The sequence below is a fragment of the Canis lupus genome, chromosome 17 (assembly GCF_003254725.2).
Source record: "Canis lupus dingo isolate Sandy chromosome 17, ASM325472v2, whole genome shotgun sequence".
NCBI classification, from domain to species: Eukaryota; Metazoa; Chordata; class Mammalia; order Carnivora; family Canidae; genus Canis; species Canis lupus.
This window is the reverse complement of record NC_064259.1, coordinates 47,887,715-47,915,113: the sequence shown is the minus strand read 5'-3', so window position 1 is coordinate 47,915,113 and position 27,399 is coordinate 47,887,715. Positions and strand designations below refer to the sequence as shown.

Sequence of the window (27,399 nt, the reverse complement as noted above, 5' to 3'; positions counted from 1 at the left end):
TTTTGTCATGTCAGGTAACATTCTTGCAGGCTCCAAGGATTTGGACATAGATATCTTTCAAGAGTCATTATTCAGCCTGCCACAGTTGAGGAGGGGATAGAATTCTGCATTTTTCCTATTCTTTATTGATCTTTCCAGACCATTTCTTTACAATAGTGTCAGCAAACTTTCCATAAAAAGCCAAATGGTAAATATTTTAGACTTCCTGGTCAAAGCAAAATCAAGGATATTATGTAGGTACTTATGTAACTTATCATTTAAAATGTAACTATTTTAAGAGGTAAAAACCATTCTTAACTTGTAGGTGGTACAAAAACAGGTGGTAGGCTGGATTTGGCCATGAGCTGAAGTTTGCAAAATTCTGCTTTTATGATTTTTTATAAAGTACTTCCTTAGAGGCTCATGCTATTCAGCTAAATCACTTCTACTTTATCCTGCCTCTGTCACTTACAGATATCTTGGTCACTCTTCAAATACCCACTGATGAATTGCCCATCTAGAGAAGTATTCAAAAAGGTAGGAATAGCTACTTGAGTCTTGGATATGTGAAAGTCTAATTCTGCAAAATAATAGTAATATCACAAAGAGAAAATACCTTTCTGTTTATATATCTCTCCTTCCCATCAAAAGTTCCTGGTTCAGAAATGCATTCTTTCCATTTGAGTAATTCGCTAGGGTATATCCACATATGATACTGAGTAAGAACATTTTTTTTTCATTCTAAAGACATATATAAGACTTGATGTCATAAACAGTATAAGGCATCAAATATTATCCATGAAAAGACCTGAGACTAGGGATAAAAACACAAATTGGGGGGAGTACAAAGGACAGATTTTAGTTCATCAACCTGTCTTTGACTATGTGGAGCTGGTTGCACAATTCTGATTCTGAACAGATTCCCAAAGAAGGGGTCTGGCCCCAGGCCCAGAGAAATCTTTCTTCTTAGAGCCTCAGAAGTTCCTTGTGTTCTTCAGATGGGAGCTGGAAGGAAAGGTCATTTTTAATTTCATTGATTCTGCTGGTAGGCCCTGATCTCTGCCTACTGCTGAAAGAAAGAAAACAAATAGGAACGGAGAGCTAGGAAAAGAGACTTTTACATGGCTCTTCCCTCTCTCAGGGACTGTCCAAATGATGTTTTTTCCTGTAGAAAGGAGATTTTTTTTTTTTTTTTTTAATTTTTTTTTTTTTTTTTTTTATTTATTTGTGATAGTCACACACAGAGAGAGAGAGAGGCAGAGACACAGGCAGAGGGAGAAGCAGGCTCCATGCACCGGGAGCCTGACGTGGGATTCGATCCCGGGTCTCCAGGATCGCGCCCTGGGCCAAAGGCAGGCGCCAAACCGCTGCGCCACCCAGGGATCCCTAGAAAGGAGATTTTAAAATGCATCTGAGGATCAAGTGGCTCACATCAAGTGAGGCCAAGATGATCTTGAAAATAGGAACAATGAAGGATAGATGATGTCATGCTTTTGGAGGCACAAGAGGCACACCCCCAGTAGTTAAGCCTAATTTACAAGTTTTTCTTTATTTGGTTCAAGTCTGAGGGACTGGATCATTGGTCATCAATGAGGTTAAGAATAGCCATTGCAATTTCAAGAAGGAATACTCATTCCTTATAAACCTGTAAAAAAAATTTAAGACTCGGGGCTGGATTAAACTTGGAAAATGCCCTGAAAGCCCAACCACTTGGTCACATCTGAGTTAATGTAAAAGAAGATGAGAGTCTAAAGTTGAAAGAGACAAGAAAATGATTAACAGTAAGAGGAAAGAATAAATGAAGGCAAATAAAACAGACCTCCATAAACTTAGGAAAAATCATCTTCGTTGCAAACATTTAAGGCTTTGAAGCTCTGTAGAACAGCATACTGCAATTAGCCCTATTTCCCATTCTCTGAGGCTTTCTGTTATTTCCTTAATTCAAACGTTATCTAATGAGAAGCTACAGTGACACATGTCCTGCATGCACACTGAGAATATCGAGGTAAGGTATACGATTGTTCCCTTCTTAAGACAGCCTTCCAAGCCCTTGTCACATACGGTGGGTTACTAAAGCAATAGAGACCCAGCAGAGGAAGTCTCCCAACCATCTTTTCAGGCATGGTGACGACTGGTGATGATGCCAATGGACACCAATGGTGCCAATGGACACCAATGGAGATACTCTCAGTAGGAAGTATCAGGAGCGTCTAGACAGACTAAGGAACCCACTGCATGTCAAGAGAAGGGATCCAACAGAAATAGAACTCACTATTCTTGTCTATAAGGCTGGAGGGGGCTGCTTCCTGTTTGTACTCCATTTCTAAATGTGGTTCAGACTTGCTCTCTTTCTTCCCTGCGGACTTCCTCTCTCCATATGGGGCCACCATTGTATTTCTTGCCTTGGCAACCACTGCTACATTTTAAGTCTATCATCTGCTTAGCAACTACTCAGCTGCATTGTAACTATAACATGCAACATACAGCAAATGAAAAGTCCTTAGTCACACAGGGGCCATTTCTTTATTCTCTAGTTTCTCCATTTCTCCCAATTCTCCAGTTGTTGATAGGGCCTGGCACAAGACCATAGCTACCTATGTAAAAGGGCTGCCATTTAAGGTAAATATGACCACAGAGATAGACATGAAACAAAAAAGATTTTATGTAATATTTATTATTTTTTAAATCTCATCCTAATTTTGGCTTTATTCCTCCTCTCCCATTCCCATTCTTTTCTTGGAAATCCAAACTTTTTTTAAAAAAACAAAATGTTTAAAATCATAATTATCTAGAGTCATAACAAAATGTCTTCTTTCCGAAAGGGGTGAAAACAATTTTTATTCTTATGCAGCATCTTCAGATACGCGTGTTAATATATATTTTATAAACTATTTAAAATAAAACCCTTCATCCTTTGAGGTTATTGATATTTTCTAGCTCACTGACACATCTCCCATAATACATTAATTCTACCCATTTTCATGAATGAGGTGGGAACTCTACTAAAAAATAGGATTTTAATCCCTGAGGTGCCAGTTAAAATGGACAAGGTTGCCGTCGCAACACAAGATTGTCAAAAATCAGCCTTAAATAATAATCATAAATCACGCTAGCCGGATGAGAATCACCTCCGTAGCATGGGGTCGTTTAGAAAATTGCATTTACGGGGTTAAGTTCACCCTGCTATTCCTAGCCCTCATGCCATGATACTCTTCCTTTTGTAAAGGAATAACACACAGCAAGGAAGTCTGCAGAAACCTCTGAGATCCTCAGAAATCAAGAGAAACCACAGTCCCGTTTCTCTAATTCTCCATCCACGTAGTTGGAGAGGGGTCTTCAGCACCATTCCGCGACCTGGAAAGGTTGATGAACTGACTTGGGTTTTCTACTTCTGCATACATCTAGTCGGGAAGGGAAGCTCAGGCCCCCCGTCCCCCGGCTGCAAAAGTAGCTCTGCTCCAGGCCTTCAGCAGAAGCGCGTTCAGCCGACGGACGCCCGCGCGCTGCGGAGCCTGGCGGGGGCGGCCCGGGCGCCGCTAGTAGTAGCGGTTCAGGCTCCTGGTGCCGGGGCCGTCGGGCTGGCCGTTCATCCAGATCTCCCGGATGATGCGCTCCCGCTCCTCCAGCCGCTGCGCGCGCTCCAGCTCCTCGGCCGAGGTGAACACGTTCTTGTTCAAAGTCCTTTCGAAGCGGCGGTGTCTCCGGACCGAGATGTCGGACGCGGTGTCTGAGCTGCCATCCTCGCTGTCGCTGCTGTCGCTGCTGCTCCCCCGGTCCTGCAGGAACTTCTTGCGGGGACGCGGCCGGCAGTCGGTGCGGCAGGAGAGCCTCATCACCAGGGCCGCCAGCGTGAGCACCAGCCCGATGCACACGCCGGAGACGAAGTACAGAGCGGCTCGCTCGGGGTTTTCTGCAGGAGGAGGAAGAAGAGGCATTTGAGACAGGACGACTCCACGCGCGGGGAGCAAATAGGGCCCCCCTTGCACCCCCCTCACCCCCCTCAAAGCCCCGATGGTTACAAACATTGCCTTCCCAAGTGAAAGCTGCATCGTGTATTCAAAACCTCAATGTCAATAAATGGTGAATGTGGGTACAGGGCTAACTGGGATTCTTTTCCTATATTCTTGCAACTTTAAATTTGAAATGATTTCAAAATGGAAAAAAAATGAAAGAAAAGTATTATTTAGGCTGTATTATAAGCAAGCAACTATACTTAGATGTCATTTGCTTAAGAGATTGTATGTGTTTAAGGCCTACTTTCACCTATAGGGGAAGATTCTTGGCTTCTGAATTTGCTCCTGCAATGCCTGAATAAACCTTTTAATCGCAGATGTAAGCAGCTTTTTTTTTTTTTCCAACAAATTTATAAATAAAACCAAGGACCAATGCCTCCTTTATTCTAACTATGCCATCATAGGCCTAAGTCAACAAATGTAGTCAGCTTCTAAGCTGTCCCCCACCTCTTAGTATGCAGACTCTTACACAAGCCCCTCCCTTTGAGGGCGGACCTAGTGGGCTGGACGCAGGAACCTATTTCTAAAAAACAATATGGATGAGTGATGGATGAGTTTAAGATTAAGTTACATAAGACTGACTTCCCACTTGCTTATGCCCTCTCTTTGGCTTTTCTCATTCACTTGCTCTGATGAAGCCAGCTGCTACAGAGGGGCCCACATAGCAAGGAAGCAAGAGTAGCTTGTGGCGAGCTGCCTGCAAAGAACTGAATCATGCCAATGGCCATGGGAGTGAGTCCGGACGTGAATCGTGCCCTCCTGTTGCGGCCCTGGCCTTGCAGCTAAGCCAATCTCTGATTCCTGACCCTCAGAAATGACAAAATAAAGTGTTGTTTTGAGTCAATAAGTTTTGAGGTAATTTGCTCTGCAGCAATTGATAACATACAATCAAAGATGGAAAACCAGTGTAGGTATTTTGTGATGACCTTATCAGATGACTCTGGGGAGAAATGTGAGGTTTTCCTTGGTGAGAAAATAAAAGAATCATTCTGTTGATGTGCAATATGCTTAGTGGTCCCAGTGATGATCCCTGTATGATGTGCTCAACAGGATGAGAGCCTTTAGGTGAACAGCCTTCCCTTTGTGGGTAAGTACCAGATCATAGGGGCACACCTGGACTTGGCTCCCAGGGCATGCTCAACCTGACAGGACTCAAGATGGCCATCAGCAAATTAGTCTTCCATAATTTATATTCACTGGTTAGTATGCATCAGAACACATATTGTTTTGTGGGTTTTTAAAGAATATAAGTGGAATCAAATATAATACATGTCCATTTTTTTTAATTTAAGAATATTTCTTAGAGAGATTTCCAGATATGCCAACAGCATTCTTTTTGACTGCTGTATAGACATATCAAAGTCTATTTAACCACTATCTTGTTACTATCACATAAATGGTTTACAATTTTTCACTATTATGAGCAATGCTAACATTGACATGCTTGTATCCTTGTACACATCTCTTTATATACATGTAGAATTATTTCTACAAGTTAGTTATCTAGCAACAGAACAATTGCATCAAAGGGCATGATAATTTTGAAGTTTTATGCATTCTAAAAAAAAAATGTACCCAAGAAAGGTCTATCGGTCTAAACACAGCATATTGAATGCATGTGTTAACGATACCTCCTTCCCTCTGAAACTCCTTCCAAAATGACAGTGATGTGAATACAACAGATATAAATTTTAGGTACAAAGAGGAGAGGATAGAAGAAATAGAAGACACTAATAGCAGATACAAGAGTAGTCAACAAACAATGTAAATGTGGTGAAAGGGGAGTGATATCAATATCATAGCCGTGTAAAATATCCCTACATTTTGTGTCCTTTTTTTTTAATAGTTAATTAAGCACCCATCCACAAACAAAAATGTCTCTGTGGGAGTCTTTGATCCAACAACATTGGCCAAGGAACCCAGGAGGGGTCTCGCCCACCCGCCCACTAGATCATCCAGTAATAGACCACAGACAGACTTTGGTTTGGACTGGGGAACTAGCAATCCCAACCACGACCCCTCCCAGCTGTGTTTGGGGAAAATTTTGAAAAGTGTTGACTTGGGCAAATAACCGTGGAAACAGAATTCCAGCACATAGCTGAAGGAAACAAACAAACAAAACAAGTTTCAAGGAACTTTTCCAGCAGTGCCCCTCCCCCCAGTAGACAGCACAGAACTGAACTATCCTGTGGCACCTCTCTGTGAGGGAAAAGGAGAGCAGTGTGTGAGTGCCTGGCTACCCTACCTTTGCCTGGATGCTGCATGGGAAACGTATTTCCCTCCAGCAACATCCAGAGTACTAAAGTGGGACCTCCATGATTGAGAGGGAAGATATTGGAAAAGAGGCAAGATAAGAATATTAAACGACATTATAAAGGGACATAGTTCATGCTGACTGTGCTCAGGATGTCTGGAGAAAGTCTACCTGCAAGTCTCTGGGAGAACCTCAGCCAAGGATCTTACTACCAGCTGGCAGACACTCCTAACACCTCAGGTGCTAAATTCATATCTTCCCTCACTCTAAGGTGGCTCCTCTCTCATGCTCCAATATTGGCAGCAAAAGTAATTTGGGTAAAGTGGAGTGCTATCAGAAAAACAGACCTGGATCTGTGGGCAAGAGAAAACACAAACTTGAGCTGTAGCACCATCTTCTGGAAAACAAATGAGAGGTTCCTAGCAGCCAGCCAGGTGAGCTGTAAGATCCAAAGACATAAAAGCTTAAGAATTCCGCCACAAGAGGGAGCAAGAAGTGTGGAGCAGGTGTATAAATACAAGGTCAGAGAGAACCCCAGATAAAACAGGATCAACAAACCATATATCACAACTAAAAACAACTAGTAAAGAGCTGAGGAGGTGTCTTTTACTTCAAAGGCAAAGCAGCAACACAAAACTACAAGGAACATGGAGAATCAAGAAGACGTGTCATCATCAAAAGATAATAATCCTTCAATGAAGATTTCAGAGACATGAAATCTTCTGCACTAGTGGATAAAAAAATTCAAAATAACTGTATCGGGGCAGCCCTGGTGGCCAACAGTTTAGTGCCACCTTTCATCCCCGGGTGTGATCCTGGAGACCCAGGATCGAATCCCATGTCAGGTTCCCTGCATGGAGCCTGCTTCTCCCTCTGCCTGTGTCTCTGCCTCTCTCTCTCTCTGTGTCTCTCATGAATAAATAAGTAAAATATTAAAAAAAAACAACAAAATAACTGTTTCAAAGAAACAACGGGCTACAAAGAAACACAGGAGACACTTCAATGAAATCAGGAAAAAAAATGCATGAACAAAATGAGAAATTTAGCAACGAGAAGAAACCATGAAAAGGAACCAGACAGAAATTCTGGAGCTGAAGAATTCAGTGATTAAAATGAAAAGTACAATAGAGAGAATCTGCAGCACAGTAGATCAAATGGAAGACAAAATAAGTGACCTAGAAGACAGTGCTTTTCAAATAACCCAGTCCAAGGCAAACAGAGAAAAAAGAATGACAAAGAGCAAAGAAAGCCTACATGATCTATGGGATTCAGTCAAATGTATAAATACTAGCATAATCAGTGTTCCAGATGGAGAAGAGAGGAGGAAGGGGCCATAAAGTCTGTTTAAAAATAATAGCTGAGGACGTCCCAAAACTGAGGAGAGACTTTGACATCCAAGTTCACAAAGCTAATGGATCACCCTATTATCTCATTGCAAAAAGACCTCCAAGCTACATTATAATGAAACTGTCAAAAATAAAAAAAAGAATCCTAAATGTATCTAGAAAAGAAAACTTATAGCAAAGGAACCCCTATTAGTGTATCAGTGGCTTTCTCAGAAACCCCACAGGCCAGGAGAGAGTGGAATGACAGTCAAAATATTGAAGAAAAAGTTGCCAACCAAGAATACTCTATATGGCAAAGTTATCCTTCAGATATGAAGAAGAAATAAAGACTTTCTCAGTGAAACAAAAGCTGAAGGAATCCTGCTTTACAAGAAATGCTGAAAGGAGTTTATCAAACTGAAGTGAAAAGATACTTATTAGTGACATGAAAACATCTGAAAGTATACAACACAGTGGTAAACCTAAGTATGCAGTCAGATTTAGAAGACTCTAATTCTGTAGTAGAATGGTATGTTAACCTCTAAACTATAGTATAAAGATTAAAGGAAAATATTGCTAAAAATAACTATTATAATCTGTTAATGAACACAATATATAAAAAGAGGTAAATGATGACATCAAAACTATAAAGGGGTATAAAAGGGTGGAGCTTTTATTTTTTTATTCTTTTAAGATTTTATTTATTTATTCAAGAGAGACACAGAGAGAGAGAGAGAGGCAGAGACACAGGCAGAGGGAGAAACAGGCTCCATGCTGGGACATGGGACTCGATCCTGGGTCTCCAGGATCACGCCATTGGCTGAGGGCAGCGCTAACCCGGGCTGCCCAGGGTGGAGCTTTTATATGCAGTTGAGCAGCTTTCAATATTTTACCAATGAGCATGATGTTAGTTGTGCATTTGTCATGTATGGCCCTTATTATATTGAGGTATGTTCCTTTTATACCAAATTTATTGAGAGTTTTATCATGAAAGGATGTTGTATTTTGTCAAATGCTTTTTTTGCATCTAAAAAATGCATGATTTTTTTGCATGATTAAGGAAACATATGGAGATGACATCACTAATCTTAAGAGATATCTGCACTCCCTTGTTCATAGGAGCATTATTCACAATAACCAAGACATGGAAACAACCTAAGTGTCCATCCACAGATGAATGGATAAAGAAAATGTGTTGTGACCTTAAGTACATTATGCTAATTGAGATTAAATCAAAGTAAGACAAATATTGTATGATATCACTAATATGTGGAATCTAAAAAAGCCCTCCTTATAAAAAAACAGGGCATAGTTGAATAAGGGCTAGAGAGTGAGAGAATTGAGGATGTGTTATTTGAGGCTATAAATTTGCAACCAGTAGATAAATAAGTCCTGGAGATTTAGTGCACAGCATAGTGACTATAGAAAACAATATTGTATTAAAGACTTCAAAGTTGCTAAGAGACTAGATCATAATTGTTCTCACCATGAAAAACAAGATAATTAGATGATGTGAAAGACACTGTAGCTAATATTATGATGGTAATCATACTGCAATATATGAATGTATCAAGTCAACACCTTGTCACTTTAAATCTACACAATGTTATATGTCAGTTATATCTCAATAAATAATTAATTGATTACTTGATTTAAATGAATAAATAAATGTGCAGTTAAGGAGGATGAAACTGAACTCTGTCTAGCTGATATCCAGTAAGCACTGAGAGGATTGAGGGAGCTCTTGCTTTGAGGAGATTAACAGTTCAGCAAGGAAGCAGATCTACCCAGTCCAGTACTAAAGGGAAGAGCTTCTATAGAAGCATGAAGAGGGATCTCTGGAAACACAAAAGTGAGTGGAAAAGCTCAAGTTCAGATATGGGGATCTGAGAAGGCTTTCTAGAAAATATACCCAAATCCATGCTTTTACCAGGATGGAAAACCATGGGGCAGGCCTGCATCAATTTGAAACCTCATCTCCGTCATCTTTTAAACACTACTTACCTACCCTGCTGAATTGTGGTAAAGGTTAAAGGTATTACAGATGACCAGCATAAAGGAATTACCCAAGACCTTGGCAAAGATCGGCATTCAATAGATGATAATTCTATTTATTTATTTATTTTCTTCCTTCCTCCCTCTCTCCCTTTCTTCCTTCCTTCCACATTCTCTCTCTCCCTTCCACCCATCCCTCCCTCCATCTAATCTGTTTTCCTTCCTCTTCCCTTCCTCCCTCATTCCTTCCTTCCTTTCTCATCCCACTGTTTCTTCCCTGTGTGTCTCCATGTTTTTCACACCCTGCCATCACCACTCCCCCATTACATAGGTTGACTTTGAAGATAGTTACCCTGCTTTATCTTGGGAACCACTATTCTCCCTCTAGCTTAACTAGTGCATCCTATCCTGCTACTCCAACCAGAAAACATACTCTTTTACCTACAACTTTCTCAGACATGGATTCCCAGAAGAGCCCAGTAAAAGCAATGAGAGAGGGCAAGGGAGTTTAGTGGGCCTCAATGGTTCCTGAAGAGATGACTCAGGGCTGATTTTCACTGGCTGATATAATTTGTTTTGTTTTTCTTCATCAAGCTTTTGCAAAAATCGAAACTGTAGCTCTACCGTGGTTGTTTTTTCTAGTCTCTGCTCCAGGTCACTTCCTCTTGGCCAGTGATCCAACCCTGGTTTTAGCCAAATCCAGACAGCTGTTAATTGCCCAGGAAATAGAGTGGGGAGGGCTATTGTCCGTTGTTTTCCCTCAGTAAATAAAAATAAATGTATTGCTGTATCTTGCTTCCTGCAGGTCATTGTTTTCATGCGCAGGAAGAGGCTCTCTGTGGAGGTCCTGGGGCTAATTTCATTTGCACCCTCAGAGGTCAGATCATGCCCAGCAGACTCTATAGGAGAGGAGTAGCGCCAGCCCAGGCCAGATCAGCAGGTCTCTTTGCAAGTATAACTGGTTTCCCTGCTTAGACTCTTGGCCTCAAAGCTTGCAATCCCTTGACTGGAAAGAAAAATGTTTGACAAATAGATTTTAAAGAGAGTAATGAGACTTTTGTAGAATCAGGAAGTATTCAGAGTATAATCTCTTCTCTGAACTCTTAAAGCACCGCAAGGATTCCTCTTTATAGGATTCTTCCCATCCTCATAGAAAAGCAAAGAGTCCCAGCAACACTTCTGTCCTCTCTGAAATGCTGGAGAAAGCTGCCCTCCTCTTCCATCTCGGACTTGTTCTTCCTAAGGAAGAGGGAGTGTGGGACAGTCGCTGCCCTCGGAGGCTGGCTCTGAAGTATACTCCTTGGCTTTTACCTCTTTCATCTTCCTTTACCCGTTCAGGCCATAGGCACTCCCAAAGGAGGCCTTCCTTTACCTTACCCATCAGCCACCCTGCTCACCCTCCTTCATCTACAGCAGGAAAGACCTATGGTCCTATGGCCCTAGAACTAAGGGGAGCTAGGGAGAAGGCCCTGAACATTCTTGGCTCTGGCTTAATGAATGCTGCAGTTGATACTCTATTCTGAGTACCTTGCACCTTTTCTGGCTTTTCTGGCTCCTTGAGTCTGGAAGGGAGAAAGAATGTGACCAAGTAGCCCCTCAGATCTAAGCTGAACTTTATGTAGTTGTGTTATAATTAGTTATGTCATGACTATCTTTCCCATACAACAGTGAGAGATTTGAGGGCAGACTACCTAATTCACTATGGATTTCAAGAACATCCAGCACATTGTCTTGTTCAAGGTGTGTATCTCACGAATATTTATTAAATTACATCATGAACACACAATTTATAAAAGTCCAGTTAATAAACGTATTATACGTGGATTAAATATGTATAATTTGTGTGCACACATATAAATGTATACATGTATGTGTGTGTATAATGGTACAACTTCGAAAGAATAAGGGATGAAAATATAAATCACCATAAGCTCACAACCTGAATATAGCTAGTGTGTCATGTAGTGAAGTGAATTTTCTTCTGTTCCTTCTTCCTATCATGTATGTATATATTTATTTATATTTACTTGGTTATGTTTATACAATTGGTATATTTTTATCTGCATACTTTTTAAACTTTTCTTGAAGACTTTTTAAGAGCAGTTTTAGATTCGCAGCAAAATTGAGAGGGAAGTACAGAGATTTCCCACATCCCCCCCAGCCCCCACATACCCAGAGCCTTTTGCCTTATTAACATCCCCCACCAGAGCAGTACATTTGTTATAATTCATGGACCTACCCTGACACATCATAATCACATAAGGTCCATAATCACACAAGGTCTAGGTGCTGTACATTCCATAGGTTTGGACAAATGTATAGTCAGAGTACTTTTGTGTGTAATGCTACTTCCTTTCTTGCTTGTTTGTTTCATGTGTTGCCTTATAATGCATTCTCAGAAAAGGAATCTTTGTGTTGGGAGGGGATAGATATTTTTATATCTCTTGATAAATACTGCCAAATGGCTTTTCAAAAGTAGTACATTAAGTTTTCTTGCCATCAGCTACATATGAAAGTACTTCTTTTACTAAACCCTCCCCAGGAGGGTTTAGTCCAACTGTTAAAATGCGTTCTAATATTATAGGTCAATAAATGGTTACTTTATTCCACAAACATTTACTGTTAGTCTACAGTGACTTTGGGGTCTAAAAACACAAAGGTTCTCGACTCTCATAGGATTTCCAGTATAAAGGAAAACAGAAACTACTTTCTCCAAACTCCAAACTGAGTTATGGTGGGTTAGGCTCTCTTCAGAAGTGGTGCTAAGAGACTACCTCTCTCAAGGCAATCTCATAGGAAAAGTGATTCAAATTCTGGTTAACTACTACATAGTTCTCATACCACTGTACTTACACATTCAAAGAATATTGGTTAAATGAAAAAAAAAATGATTCCCCCAAAACAGCTGCATTGAAAAAATTACTGTAAACAAAGTTAAAAGACAAATGCCAAAATTATGAAAAATATTTGAACTATGCCACTGAGACGAGGAGCTAGTATATAAAGAACACCTAGAAAGGCCGTTAAGAAAAAAGACCAAAAACCAATAAAGAAAATGGACAAAAGATATGAACAGTTCACAGAAAAAGAAATACAAATGGCCCTTCAATATATGAAAAGATACTCACCCAAAACAAGACTTGGCAGACTGTGGCTCATAAGCCAAACCTGATCACCATCTGTTTTGTTGTTGGCACACAGCTGTGCCCATTCATCTATGCTTTGTCTATATCTACTTTCATGCTAACAACACAGGAGTTGAATAGTTCAAACAGAGACTGTATGACTCACATAGCCAAAAATATTTATTATCTGACCCTTTCCAGAAAAAGTTTGCTGACCTGTGACCTAAAGAAACAGAAATTATTTTTTTTAGAGATTTTATTTATTTATTCATGAGAGACACAGAGAGAGACAAAGGCAGAGACACAGGCAGAGGGAAAAGCAGGCTTCACACAGGGAGCCCGATGTGGGACTCGATCCTGGGACTCCAGGATCACGCCCTGGGCTGAAGGCAGGGGTTAAACCACTGAGCCACCCAGGGATCCCCAAGAAATAGAAATTAAATGACATTGAGGTATTACTTTTCACTTTTCAGATTGTCAAAAATCTAACAGTTTGAAAATAGTGTTGCAGGACCTTCTTACGCATCTTAAAAAGAGTAAATTGGTAAAACTCCTTCAGGGGCACTTTGGTAATACTGACCTTAACTAATAATTTATACACACTTTGATCCAACAATTCCACTTTTGGGAACTTATTCTATAAATGCACTTGAACATCTATGTATGCCCACAGTTATTTTTATTGCAACTCTGCTGCCCCATTTGAAAAGATCTGAACCAGTCCCACTAGCCAACAGAGGACTGGTTAAATTATGGTTCGTATGTACAAATGAATAGTATATAGTCATCCAAAAGAATGAGGAAGCTCTCTATACACTGATATAACACATCTTCATGATAACATTGGTGGAAAAAGCAAGTACAAAAGAGTATGTATGATATGCTACCTGTGTATATAAGGGAAGAGGATGAGACTGTATGTTCATATTTTCTTACCTGTGCACAAAGAATTCTGGGAGAATGTAGAAAGACTTGATGATGGCTCAAACATTGAGACTGGTTGGAGGATGGGGCAGTTCTGGGATAAGACTTCTCACTATACACCTTTTTCTATTATTTGATCACTGAGCCATGTTTATTCACTGATTAGTTGAATACCTAACAAATACCAGACACTATTCTAGAGGCTGAGGAAAGAAACAAAAATCTCAGTGTTCCTGGGAGCTGATATTCTACTAGGATAGACAGTAAATAAACAAGGTAAATGAATAAAACAGATTTATGTTAGATGGTAATAAGGTGATGTAGAGAAGAAAACAGTAAAAATAGGAAGGAGGTATGAAGTGTCAGACGTGTGCTAGAGGGGAGCAAGCAATTGGAGTAACCGATGGGAATCTGAGAAGGTGACTTTTAAGGAAGAAACTAAAGGAAATGGAAGAGTGATCAGGAGAATGGATTATTAATTCAAAACATTAAATTTAAAGAGCAATTATTCCACTTAATCTTGCTAACAACCCTATTGGAAGTTATTTATGAGGTTATTACTATTAATGAGATTATTATCCTCATCATAAATTATTATATTATGATATCAAGGGGTTGCTTGCACAGAGTTGAAACAAGAAGTGTTAGCTGCTCCAATCCAATGCTGAGACAGAGGGAAACAAAATGTGTGAGTACATGGAAGGGCACCTAAGCCAAGGTGGGGGAGTGTGGAGAGAGGATGCAGACCCTGCAGACTGTGAGGGAGTTAGCCAGTGCAGGATTGAACAGCAGAACTCTTAGAAAAGGAAATGGCTGCAAAAAGCAGAGGTAAGAAAAGGCATAGCAAATGGTTTAGGGTAATTGCAGTAAGGTCTTGGTCAAGGAGTTCTACAACTAAAAAGAACACTGAGAAGTCAAGTTCAGACACTAAAAGCCCTGATAAGCCAAATAAAAAAACTGTGGGTTGGAGAACTCACACTATCCCTATATCTCTTCTCCCTTGCTTGCCTCTACACCATGTTTTCCAACCTCAGCACTATTGACTTCTTGGACCAGTTAATTATTTGTCATGGGGATTGTCTTGTGCATTGTAGGATGTTTTTCCGTTGCTAGATGCTAATAGCAGCACCTCCCAACCCAGTTTTGACAACTAAAAGTGTTTCCAGATATTTCCTGAAGTCCCCTTTAGGGCAAAATCATCCCTGGTTATAAACCACTGGTCTAAAGGTTAAAGGTTAGTCTTTGTCATTTTTTTTTTCAGTTAGATGGTCGGGTAACACAGTTTTGGCCAAAGAAATGTGAAATCTACTGGAACGCCTTTCCTTTTGTCAACCATCTTGAATGACAGCAGGAGCAAGAGTAGCCATGTTGCAGCCATGAGATGACAAGCATAAAAGAAAAGACATGAGAATCACAGAGATGCTGGTCCCTACATCTTTGAGCCAATGGACTACCTACCTCCAGACTTCTTGTTATGAAGGTAAGATAACTCCTATGTGTTTAGGCCACCAAGTTGAGGTTTTCTGTTATTTGCAGCTGAAAACAATCCTAAGTATTATACAATAGTGTTTGGATTTCATCCTAGAGATAATGAGGATCCACTACAATATTCTTTTTTTTTTTCCACTACAGTATTCTAAAAGATAAAGAAGAATTATATCATCAGACCTACAGTTTGGAAAGATCATTTTGCTACAAAACATAATCTTTGCTATGAAGCAAGATTGAAGGCAGATAGACCATGGAAAATGCTATTATGGCAAGATAAGCAAAAACAGAATAGAATTTGGATCAATTCAATGATGGTGAGAATAAAATGGAGGGGATCCATCGGAGAAACATTGAGAGACAAAATGGTCTGATCCTAAGCAATTGGATATGGGCAGTGAGTAAGATACACCAAAGGCTAGACATCATACTTCTGGTGTAGGTGATGCCCTACATGATACACAAAAGAAAGAGCAATTGACAAAGAAGGACAATATTTCACTGCAGGCCAGGTTGAATTTGAAATGCTTATGATACCCACTCAAGTTGTAATGTTCAGGGCATTTAGATACACAGATCTAGAAGTCAGAAAAGAATAAGGGAGTGGTAATTTTTAAAATACATGTATGATATAATTCTAAATTTTAAATTCCAATAAAATAATATTACTTTTTACAAAAGTGGTATCAATGAAGTATAGAATACTTAAACATACAGCTAAGCAAAATAAAATTTAAAATATACACACTCATAAAATTGCAGCATCCAGATATAATTTGCAATAAAATGTACTGTCATACACATATGTGAATGTACAAACATAAATGGCCTTATACTGTAGATGCACTATGGTAACAGGCTTTATTCACATAACAACACATCATAAACATCTTTCTACTTTAATTAATATTCACCCGTTTTTCTAATTTTTTCTATTATAAACAGTTCTGAGATTAACTGTCCCCATAGTAAGATTTTTGCCCATCTCCTTAGTTATTTCCTTAGGATAAATTACTAAATGTGGAATGCTGGCTAAATGGTATACATGTTTTTAAGGGCTTTTGACAGATGTTCCTAAATCGCTCTCTAAAGGGGTTGTAGCAATTTACAATCCCATAACACTGTGAGTACTCACTTCCCCACACTTTCTCCAAAACTAAAATTATATACATAACCACTCAAATCTTTGAGAGTTTTACAAAATAAAAATGTTAACCTCATTGCTGTTTTTATTTGGCATTCGTTTCATTGCTAGAACTTGGGCCGTGTATGTTTTATCAGCAATTTCTATTTTTTCTTTGGCAAACTGCTAATCCTTGTTCTTTGTCTACTATTCTTTGGGACGCTGATCTTTTATTGTTTGGTGAGAGCTCTTTATCTGTTATAAACTTTAACCCTTCTTCATTAGTGCTGCATTTTTCTCTTAGTTTGCATTTGCCATTTAATTTTAGGGTACATTTGGATAAACAGGTATTTGAAATTATTAGAATTATCAGGTTTGAAATGGCTACTCTGAAGAATGGGAACAAGATGTTTCCAAAAGCAAATACTTGAAAGGTTCAGCTGAGGTTTGATACCATGAATTTCTAATGGCTTCGATCTGCAAAGATATAGCAGCATTTGATTACTTCAGTGCAGAGGGTGAAAGAGAAAGCAGGATTTGCTTAGAGTTAGTGTTTTGCCTGTTGTTTTAATCAGAAGGGAGTTGTGTGCATTAGCAAATATGCTGCTGAAGTGATGGGCCACATGGACAAAATAAGAGGCAACTGATGCTCTGGAAGAAATCAGGAGGATCAGGGGCCCCTGTGTAGTTGAAGACCAGATACAGCTGAGTGAGAACATGAGAGAGCTACAAGATTTGGACATTTTCTACAATTTCCTTCTAACATACTTTTTATTATTGCTTCCAATCCATTTGTTCTATTTTCTTCTTTTAAAATAATTATTTTTGTATTTGTTGTAATCACCTTCATATTTTAAATTCTCTTAACTCATTTTTCTTTACAGCCAGGGATTGTTCCCCGTCACACTCCAAATTAATTTTTAAGCCAGCAAGTCTATTTACTGGATCTAACACATTTTATTTTAGCCATTTTACTTTCCATTTCTTTGCATTTTCTTTTTACTTCAGCCCGTATTTATTTAAAAGGAATGTTATCTTCCAGTGTCCCAAACAATATTTAATTCCAGAATATAGGGTGGGAAGAAGAAAGGTTGCAAGGGAAAGAAAAACAGGGCCATGCCCTCTTTCAACCCTAGCAAGATCACAAGACACATGGTAAACACTAGACCATTCAATGAGTTACCACGTTCAGTGGGCCCAACTCAGGGTCATGCTGGCCAAAATGGAAAACCTCCAGGTACCTCCTGTGCCAAGCAGAGCTCCAAAGTCCAGTAGCCTGTATCTCTCCCCTGAGATATGTTCTTGCAACAGCTGATTTGTAAGTGTCCGTGGAGGCCTTGGAACCTCTGGGCCCTCCCTGCCACCACCCACTTCATTTGGGGGATGTCTCACTATAGACTTAAGAGGATCATCATTCAATTGCTTGTGAAACATGATTCTAAGGTTTCAAACATCTCTTTTCCAACCTAGTGCCCTTGCTCCCCAATACACCTTCAAGAAAGAGCAAAGCTGAGATTCCTCTGATGTGCGGTGCCCAGGGAAGGAGGTCCCAGGGACCAGACTTTCTTAGGGAGGTGAGAAGCTAACCACTGACCTGGTTCTTTGCTGACTCAGGAAGGGAGAACCCTAGCCTTGAGGCCTGTGCAGACTATATGCTGCATCTTGTCACCTCTGAGAAGTCCTCCTTTCTAAAATCAGGTTGCATGTCATCTAAGATCCTTCCTCAAAGAGAGGCCATGAGCTTCCATTACCCTCAACCATGGCCTAGATTTGCCATTGTAAGAAGAAAGGTCAGGTTTTACATCTGAACTCTGAGGCCACCACACATCAACCCTGACTAGAGAACCAGAAAGTAAAATCAGTCCTCTGATTAGAGGAATTCTAATCAGAACCTCAGCCCCTTCCTTTTTATACAACATCCTGAGACAACAGGCAAAACAAAACATTGTGAAAACAAACTATCAAAAAAAATTGTAAAACTCACTCAAGCAGCAGAAAATTGGTTTGGTCATTGAAACCATTGAGCATTTTCATGTATTTTTTTATTTTCAGCTTGGTTGAGGTATACTTTCAAGTATTTTTAAATGGCTCCTCTTACATGAATAGCATCTATTCTCAAGAAGGGATCTTGAGGAGACAGAAAGCCAACTTGCTAAGAGTATAACTTTGAATTAAGGACAGGACAAATATCAGGCTCTCTCAGACTCACACGCTTTGTGTCCTTGTGTCTCGTAGGAGGTTATCACACACGTCACACAGCCCCACAAGCACAGATCCCACACACACATACACGGGTGGGACTGAGAACCACTGCATAGAAACAGCAGGCAGGGGATACTCCATGAGCCTCTCTCACATGGAGTCAAATGCATAATGACAAGTAGACAATAGCCCTAGGCTACTTCATTCACTCACTTGAGCCCAAAGGAAACCAAACATTTTTAGCAAGATAAAGCTTTTAGTGTTCCACCCCACCAACACCGCCTGCCAAATTAGAGAATGCCAAGTTTGGCTTTCAAACCAGAAGATCTTTGATCTCACAATTCAGCACAACAGAGTCCCTCTGCTACGACTACGACTACGTAGCCTTTCTCTCCTAAGAATAAGGCCACTGATGGCCACCCAGGAGATAGCCTCAGCCCTCAGCCCTGGCCCAGCCAAGACTGGAAACTACCTGAGACAAAGGAATAGGCCGCTAGGATGTTGCTGAGCAAAGCCATGTCCACACACTCGGCAATCACCAGCTCCGTGCTACAGCAGAAGGGCAGCCGCGATGTGGCATCCGGAGGAAGCCTCCTGGAAATGCTTCAGCTGGATCAAGGTGGCACCTCCCTCTCTTCTCCTCTGTTTGGGAACACAAAGTGAGTGATGAGAACACATTCTACTTTCCTGAGGCCATGTTCCAGGTAGACTGAACTCAACAACAAAGATCCAGTCTCCTAAATGCCAGCCAGCCTTCCCAGACAGGGGTCTGGATCCTTGTCCCCTTTGTTCTAGTGAGTTTCTTGGCTTTCAAGGAAGCAGCAACTCCTTACATTTCTGTTTTTCCTAGACTTGCTCCTTTCTCTTCCCCATCTCCTCCCCAGTTCCCTTTTAACACTTTCCCCTCACCTTCCCTGGAACTTTTTATTGCATTCTGTCTGGCTCGCCTTGGAGGCACAGCCCATCATCACTTCAGTCACTCACTGTAACCCCAAGCGGCAGCCCACTCCTTACCTAGCTCTGCTTTTTCCTTCACTGACGGTCCTGGTGTACTTTGATCATTGCCTCATTGCACAGGTCATCAAATGTGTGTCTTTGGCAAGGGGTCAGAGCTGGCTGTCCCAAAACTGCCAAAGTGGTTCCAGTTCTAAAATGCCCACAAGAATTGGGAATTTGAGCCCACTCTCTGTCCCCAGTTCCAAGACTCCACCTGTGACCATGATGGGCCAACCACACATGCACACACACAACTGCCACAGCCTGCCCACCAGCATAACTGTCCCACAAAGGTTCAGAGTAGGGGCTTGGGATCTCAGTGTTAAGTGGCTTAGCCTCCGGCCGATGGAGCACATCCTCTCCCTATATGCTGCTGCTGCTGTGGCTCAGACCTGGCATTATCATTACCAAGTACAGTCAGTGAAGCTCTTGCTGAGATGAAAGGAGAAAAAAGTGGCAAAGACCCTGACAATTCTTATGCAATGCCGTTTAAGCTGAGGGCAGGAACTGAGTCACCATGGCTGAAAAGATGTCAGGTTGGGGAAAGCTAAAGAAGCAAAAGACTCCAGTCCTTGGAGAAGAAACAGGTTCCCAGGTGGGTCAGGGTCTCAGTAACATGTACCACACAAGAGGGTCTGGGGAGCTGCAATTCTGCAGGTGGAGGGAATGGGTCATAACAGAGAAGACAACTCACATTCTGGTGGATTCCAACAGGGTCAGGGAAAACCAAAGCAAGGGAAAAAAAGCCCAATCCACAGGTAAGAGAGAAATGACTGCAAGGTCCTTGGAGCAACCAGAGGCCCGAGAGTAGCAGGATGAGGAGCTGGAGCCTCAGGGGATCTGAGAAGGGGCCAGCTACTGCTGAGGGACTCTGCATCTCTGAGCCAGAGCCCTCGGCCTTCTTCAACAGCCATTTGAGTTCTTAAAAGGTCACAACCATATGACACAGGTGAAGAGTCGGAACCACCACTCTGAGCTCAGAGACTGTTCTACAGATGTGAGGACTTCAGGACCCAGGAAGAGAGTGAAGTCACTGGAAAATGTCTGAATGTGTAGTGGCACAAAGCTACTTCAGATCCATTCCCTCCTGTCTCCCCACTAATTCTACCATGGCACAAGTCTCACCATTTCATTTCTGAGAGTTTCTGAAGTAGTTTCTTCCTAATCCTTCTGCTAAACCCTTCTTTTGGCTCAGTCTAGCATACAATCTCACCAACAGGGTCATCTTTATAAAGTACAAATCTAATCACTTCACTCCACAGCCTAACCCTTTAACTAATCCCCATTCAACTTCTTAGCACAATACACAACCGTTTCCACAATATCTGACCCTTACCTTCGTAATTCACCTCCTACTTGAGTCTACACCCATACACATATACACAGAACTGTAGCCATGCCTAATGTCCAACATTACCAGCTTATTTTTAGTTCCCCAAACATACCAGGTCCTTTTATCTTTTCATGTATTTGATCACACTTTTCCTTTTGCCTAAAATGCCTCCTCCTCCCCTTATCTGTCTAGCAAATGTTTCCTTTAAAGGAGAATTCGAAAGTCCTACAGCAAACTCAAAATCCCAGTGACTTTTTTTTCAGAAATAGAAAAATCCATACTAAAAGTTCATATGGAATCTCAAGGAATTTCAAATACCCAAAAGAATCTTGAAGAAAGAACTAAATTGGAAGTCTTAGACTTTCTGATTTCAAAATTTATTACAAAAATACAATAAGCAAAACAGTGTGGTACGGGCATAAAGACAGTATATGGACAGTAGAATAGAACAGAGAGCTGAGAAATAAACCCTTACCCCTTGTCAAATGATTTTCAACAAGGATGCCAAGACTATTCAATGAGGAAAGAACAGTCTTTTCAACAAATGGTGCTGAGAAAACTGAGTATCCACATGCAAAAGAATGAAGTTGAACCCTTACCTTCTATCATATTAAAATTTTAACTTGAAATAGGTCAGAGACCAAAATGTAACAGCTAAAATTATAAAACTCTTAGAAGAAAACACAGGAAAAAGGCTTTATGACATTGGATTTGAAAATGATTTCTTAGATATGACACCAAAAACACCAGCAACAAAAGTTAAAATAGATAAATTGGACGATATCAAAATTTAAAACGTCCATGCATCAAAGGACTCAGTCAAACAAAGTGAAAAGGCAACCCATAAAATGGAAGAAAATATTTGCAAATCATATATCTGATTGGGGGTTAATATCCAGATTATATAAAGAGCTCCTAGAAACTCAACAACAAAAAAACAACCTGATTAAAAAAACAGGCAACAGACCTGAACAGACATTACTCCAAAGAGGATACACAAATGATCAATAAGCTCATGAAAAGATGTTCAACATTATTAATCACTAAGGAATTGCAAATAAAAATCACAAATGAGATACCACCTCCTACCCATTGGGATAGCTAGCATTAAAAAAATAAATGAAGGAAGGAAAGTAGGCAGGGAGAGAGACAGAGACAAGGAAGGAAGGAAAGAAAAGAAAAAGAATGACAAGTGTTGGAGAGGATTTACAGAAATTGGAACCCTTGTATTGTGGGAGAGTAAAATGATGGAGACAGTATGGAAATAGGGTGGCAGTTCCTCAAAAAATGAAAACTAGAATCACCATAAGATCAAGCAATTTTTTGGGTATATACTCAAAAGAATTGAAAGCAAGGACTCAAACAGATATTTGTACACCACTTATTATAAGCATTATTCACAGTAGGCTGAAGGTAGAAGCAATTGAAATATTATCCACAGGTGAATGGATAAACAAAATTTTTTTAATAATAAATTAATTTTGTATTGGTGTTCAATTTGCCAACATACAGAATAACACCCAGTGCTCATCCCGTCAAGTGCCCCCCTCAGTGCCCGTCACCCACTCACCCCCACCCCCCACCCTCTTCCCCTTCCACCACCCCTAGTTCGTTTCCCAGAGTTAGGAGTCCATATGTTCTGTCTCCCTTTCTGATATTTCCTACCCATTTCTTCTCCCTTCCCTTCTATTCCCTTTCACTATTATTTATATTCCCCAAATGAATGAGACCATATAATGTTTGTCCCTCTCCGATTGACTTATTTCACTCAGCGTAACACCCTCCAGTTCCATCCACGTCGAAGCAAATGGTGAGTATTTGTCATTTCTAATGGCTGAGTAATATTCCATTGTATACATGGACCACATCTTCTTTATCCATTCATCTTTCGATGGACACCAAGGCTCCCAAAGATACAGATGCAATGAAACGCCGGGATACCCCGATGTTTCTAGCAGCAATGTCCACAATAGCCAAACTGTGGACGGAGCCTCGATAAACAAAATTTGGTGTTTATACACACACACACACACACACACACACACACACACACACAAATGGAGTATTACTCATAGCCTTAAAAGGAAGGAATTTGTGATACATGCTACAACATTGATGAACCTTGAGGACATTATAAGTGAAATAATCCAGTCACAAAAGAACTGTAATGAACTGGAATACTCTGGGATACCACATGTATGAAATACCTAGAGTAGTCTTTTTCATAGAGACAGAAAGTAGAGTGAGGGTTGTCAGGGGCTGGGGGAAGGGAGGAATTAGAAGTTATTGTTTAGTGTGTACAGGATACAAAGTTTCAATTTTGCAAGATTGCAAGATTGAAAAGTATTCTGGAAATGGATGGTTGCACAACAATGTAAATGCACTTAATGCCATTGAACTAGAAGTTTAAAATGGTTAAGCTGATAAATGTGTGTTATGTGTATTTTGGCATAATTTTAAAATAATAAAAAATGTTATTGAGGTTCAGGAGTGAATTCTGAAAGTTGCTCCAATCAGAGGATCTGGCAATCAAGTTTTGGTTTTAAGCTAACAGGAATGGTAGCAGAATTATTTTATACTGAAAATTGAAGTCAATAAAATTATAATTTATTTCACACTATTAATATAGCTTAATTTTTTTCTTTTTTTTTTAAAGATCTTATTTATTTGTTCATGAGAGACACAGAGAGAGAGGCAGAGACACAGGCAGAGGGAGAAGCAGGCTCCATCCCGGGAGTCCGATGTGGGACTCGATCCCGGGTCTCCAGCATCACGCCCTGGGCTGAAGGCGGCGCTAAACTGCTGAGCCACCCAGGCTGCCCAATATAGCTTAATTTTAAGTAAAAGATGTTATTTCACTTATTAAAAAAACAGATAGTAAATCATTGTAATTCATATTTAGAGATAAGAGGAAAAGCATATATCACATCAGTAGATGCAAAATTGTGTTTGTGTAATAGTCAATAAAAAATCATGATTGAGGGGGAAAAAAGAAAGGTCCACTTCAGTGAAGCTCCAATCAGACCCTTTTCTTTGGTTATCAAAGTATCCAGATATCTTTCTAATATTGCACCTATGATTTTGTAATTGGAATGATCGGTTCACAAGTTTTCTCCTAGATTGAAAAGGCATCTGCTGTATCTCTTGTCACCTAAAAATCTAGCATGGTACCTGATGAAAGGAGATTCTCAGTAAATGCTGGCTGGCTGAAAAACAAATAGAGTGTTCTGTGTAATATTCTAGGCATCAGTCTTTGAAGGGTGTTTCCAAACAGATCTGAAGGTGAGCTACCTAGAAAACCAGAGGATACCAGGGCTGACTGGCTCTGAGTGGGGTTCCAGGCAGGACACTTTGTCAGAACTATGAAAGGTTCACATACAAGAAGGAAGCTTTACTGTAGCAAAGAAATTCTTCCCACAGGTCTCCTTACACCCCAGGCACTAATGGGGAGGGTTGCAGGAGCTAGAAGCAAGAGGGATAAAAAAAGACAGGCCAAGGGTTAGGAAAGACAACCTCTGAATGGCCCATCCAAAAGAGCAACCGGGAAGATCCTCCACGGTCCACGTGGCACAAGTCAACCTAGAGCAGAGGTCAGTGCATCTTTATCTTTACCGTAAGGGGGCAGAGAGTAACTATTTCAAGCTTCAGGGACCATGTGGTCTGTTTCAACTACTCAACTTTGTCACTGTGGTACAAAAGCTACCAGAGACAATATGTAAATGAACAAGCGTGGCTGTGTTCCAACAGAACTCTATTGGCAAAAATAGGTGGTGGACCCAATTTGAGCCATGGGCCATAGTTTGCAGACCTCTGGTCTAAAGTCTTCCTACTTAATGGAGGTCCAAGGACCAGCAGCAGTGACATCACACGGGAGCTTGTTGGATCCATATAATCTCGGACAGCACCCAAGATCTTTGGAATCAAATTCCCATTTTATAAAATGCCCAGCAGAGTTTGCAAAGTGCTCTACCTAACCTCTGAGATCCCCTTCATCCTGAGCGCTAAGACTCTACAAAAGCACAAGCCCAGGAGGCACTTAGTGCCTTCTTCATAAATCTGACCCAGGGTACAAGGGCAAGTCCTCGCTGGCCCTGCACACAGGCAGTTCTCTGGGCAGTTACAGCACACCTTAGAGAGGACACCAAGACAGAGGGCACAACTCGGCCGAGGAGATTCTGCTCCGGACAGCTGCCAATGAGACATGGACTGCAGAAGCTAGAGAAGTGATGAACCCCAGAGCCGAACTGTAAATCCAAACCCTTCTCCCTGACTCTCCCTCAACAGGGATGGAACACCCCAGGTAGCTCCCAATACCTCCCACTGGTGATTTGCCCTATCATTAAAACTTTCCTGCATCTCCTATTGTGGTGGTGAATTTTATGAGTCAATATGACAAGCCATGGGGTGCCCAGATGAAACATCATTTGTAAGTGTCTCCAGACCAGGTTAGCACTCGAATCCATGAACTCACAAAAGTAGACCACTCTCCCCAATGTGGGTTGGCATCATCCAGTCTGTTCAGGGCCTAACAGAATGAAAGGTGGAGGGAGGAGGCATTTGCCCCCCTTTTTCCTGTCTTACTGCTTGAGGTGAGACATCTCATTTCATCTTATCCAGCCTCAGTTTGGACTTTCACTACTGGCTCCCCTGGTTCTCAGGCCTTCAGACTTGAACTGAATGATACTACAGGCTCTCCTGGGTCTCTAGCTTGCAGTTGAAAGATCCTGAGACTTCTCAGCCTCCATAATCACATATATATCTCCTACTGGTTGGATATATATATCCTCCTGGTTCTGTTTCTCTGGAGAACCCTGATCAATACACCTACCAATATAATATAAAAGTAAGCAGCATGAAGCATTCATCCACCCCCAAGTACAATTTTGTGCTCTGTTCCTCAAGGAAGTCCCTTACCACTGGTTAGCTCCTAGAATCGGTGACTCTCAACTTCGGGCAGTTTGCCCCCATAGGGGACATCTGGCTGTGTAGAAACATTTTTGGTTGTTGCAATTGCAGTGAGGGATGATACTGGCATCTAGTGGGTAGGAGGGAAGGCTATGCTAAACAGCCTATGGTGCACAGAACAGTCCCTCACAACAAAGAACTATCTGGCCCCAAAAGTGAATATATCAAGGCTGAGAGAGACCCTATTCTAAAACAAACATAACCAGAAGTGAATGGGTTCCAGGAGAACACCTCACTTTAATGAAGCCCTCAAGAGAACACATCAACCAATAGCAGTTTTATTAATTCATAACTGGAGAGTCAGCTGGCACAAGAGCTGAGTCAGGTCCCCTTCTAGACAAGTGGATCCTGAGGATTATCTTGGCAAGGACAAAATTACAACTACAGAGCTGCATATTTTCAAATCCAGGGCTTTCTCCTGATGATAACCCATTGCATTAACTGTATTCTAGGGGAAATTATGTTTAGAGGACACTCTAGGGCCAGTCAACCAGCATTACAGTACACTCTCTTTGAACATATCTCACCAATTCTTATAAATCTTACTGACAGCTTTCTCTCATCCCTGACTCAAAGCTCTTTTAATTAATTACCAACAAACTACAATACAATTGAAAAAACACAGCTGCTGGGATGCCTGTGTGGCTCAGTGGTTGAGCGTCTGCCTTTGGCTCAGGACATGATCCTGAAGTTCAGGGATCGGGTCCTGCATCGGGCTCCCCACAGGGAGCCTGCTTCTCCTCCCTCTTCCTATGTCTCTGCCTCTGTCTCTGTGTCTCTCATGAATGAATAAATAAAATCTTAAAAAAAAAAAAAAGAACATAGCTGCTGTCCATCACTTACGTCTTATAATTTTGTCTCCCTAAACACATGCCGGTTTCTTGATGTAGAAGACAGCCTGTCTATGAGCACTGTCTCTTAGGCTGAGTGGCTAATTATATGCATTGCATGCTATCTTCACTGGCTTTCATTTTATTTTTTTTTAAGATTTTATTTACTTATTCATGAGAGACATAGAGAGAGGGGCAGACACAGGCAGAGGGAGAAGCAGGCTCCCCACAGGGAGCTCAATGTGGGGCTCGATCCCAGAACCCCGGGATCATGACCTGAGCCAAAGGCAGATGCTCAACCACTGAGCCAGCCAGGTACCCCACTGGCTTCCATTTTAGAGGTAACCTCATTCCCAGGGCTGCGGAATCATATTCTCTGGAACCTTGATTCCACTCATTTATATTGAGTATAATCACTGAATGTATAAAATGAAATGTGCCAAGGGATGATAGATTTCATCTTATACTTCAGTAGCAGCGGTGACTAAGCCGTGGTGTGTAAGCCGCTGGGCAGATGACTCTCTCATTACATAGTGTGCAGGGTGGTAAAAACTCATTATCCCCTTAGCTACCTGGGGAGAGACGTGCTGTCAGGGACACAGGATTATCTGGCAAAAATAGTTCATCCCTGGTGATGTTGGTGCCAAGCAGTAGAGGTTCTGAAACTTGGTTGGCCTCAGTTGGATTCTCAGGCTCTGAAAGAAAAGAGAAATGGCACCAAAAAAACATCAGAAAACCATCATATGCTCAAGACATCACATCATGCCATCACATCATCACATCATGCCTTAGACGTCACGTCATGAACCTAGCAGAAAAACCCTGGTGATGTTTTCCTGGACCTCTG

At 41.0% G+C, this 27,399-nt stretch overlaps 1 protein-coding gene across 1 annotated transcript in view; it reads right to left on the bottom strand.

Annotated features, from left to right (window-relative positions):
- Positions 1–2,633: 2,633 nt before the first annotated feature.
- The window catches only part of EVA1A (eva-1 homolog A, regulator of programmed cell death), a 48,575-nt gene continuing 23,809 nt past the window's right edge, over positions 2,634–27,399 (bottom strand). The window contains exons 2-3 of the mRNA XM_049095352.1: positions 27,125–27,247; positions 2,634–3,889 (exon numbers count right to left, since the gene is read on the bottom strand). Coding sequence (XP_048951309.1) covers positions 3,516–3,889; positions 27,125–27,247 — 497 coding nt within the window. The 3' untranslated portion in view covers positions 2,634–3,515. The remainder of the gene's footprint in view (positions 3,890–27,124; positions 27,248–27,399) is intronic.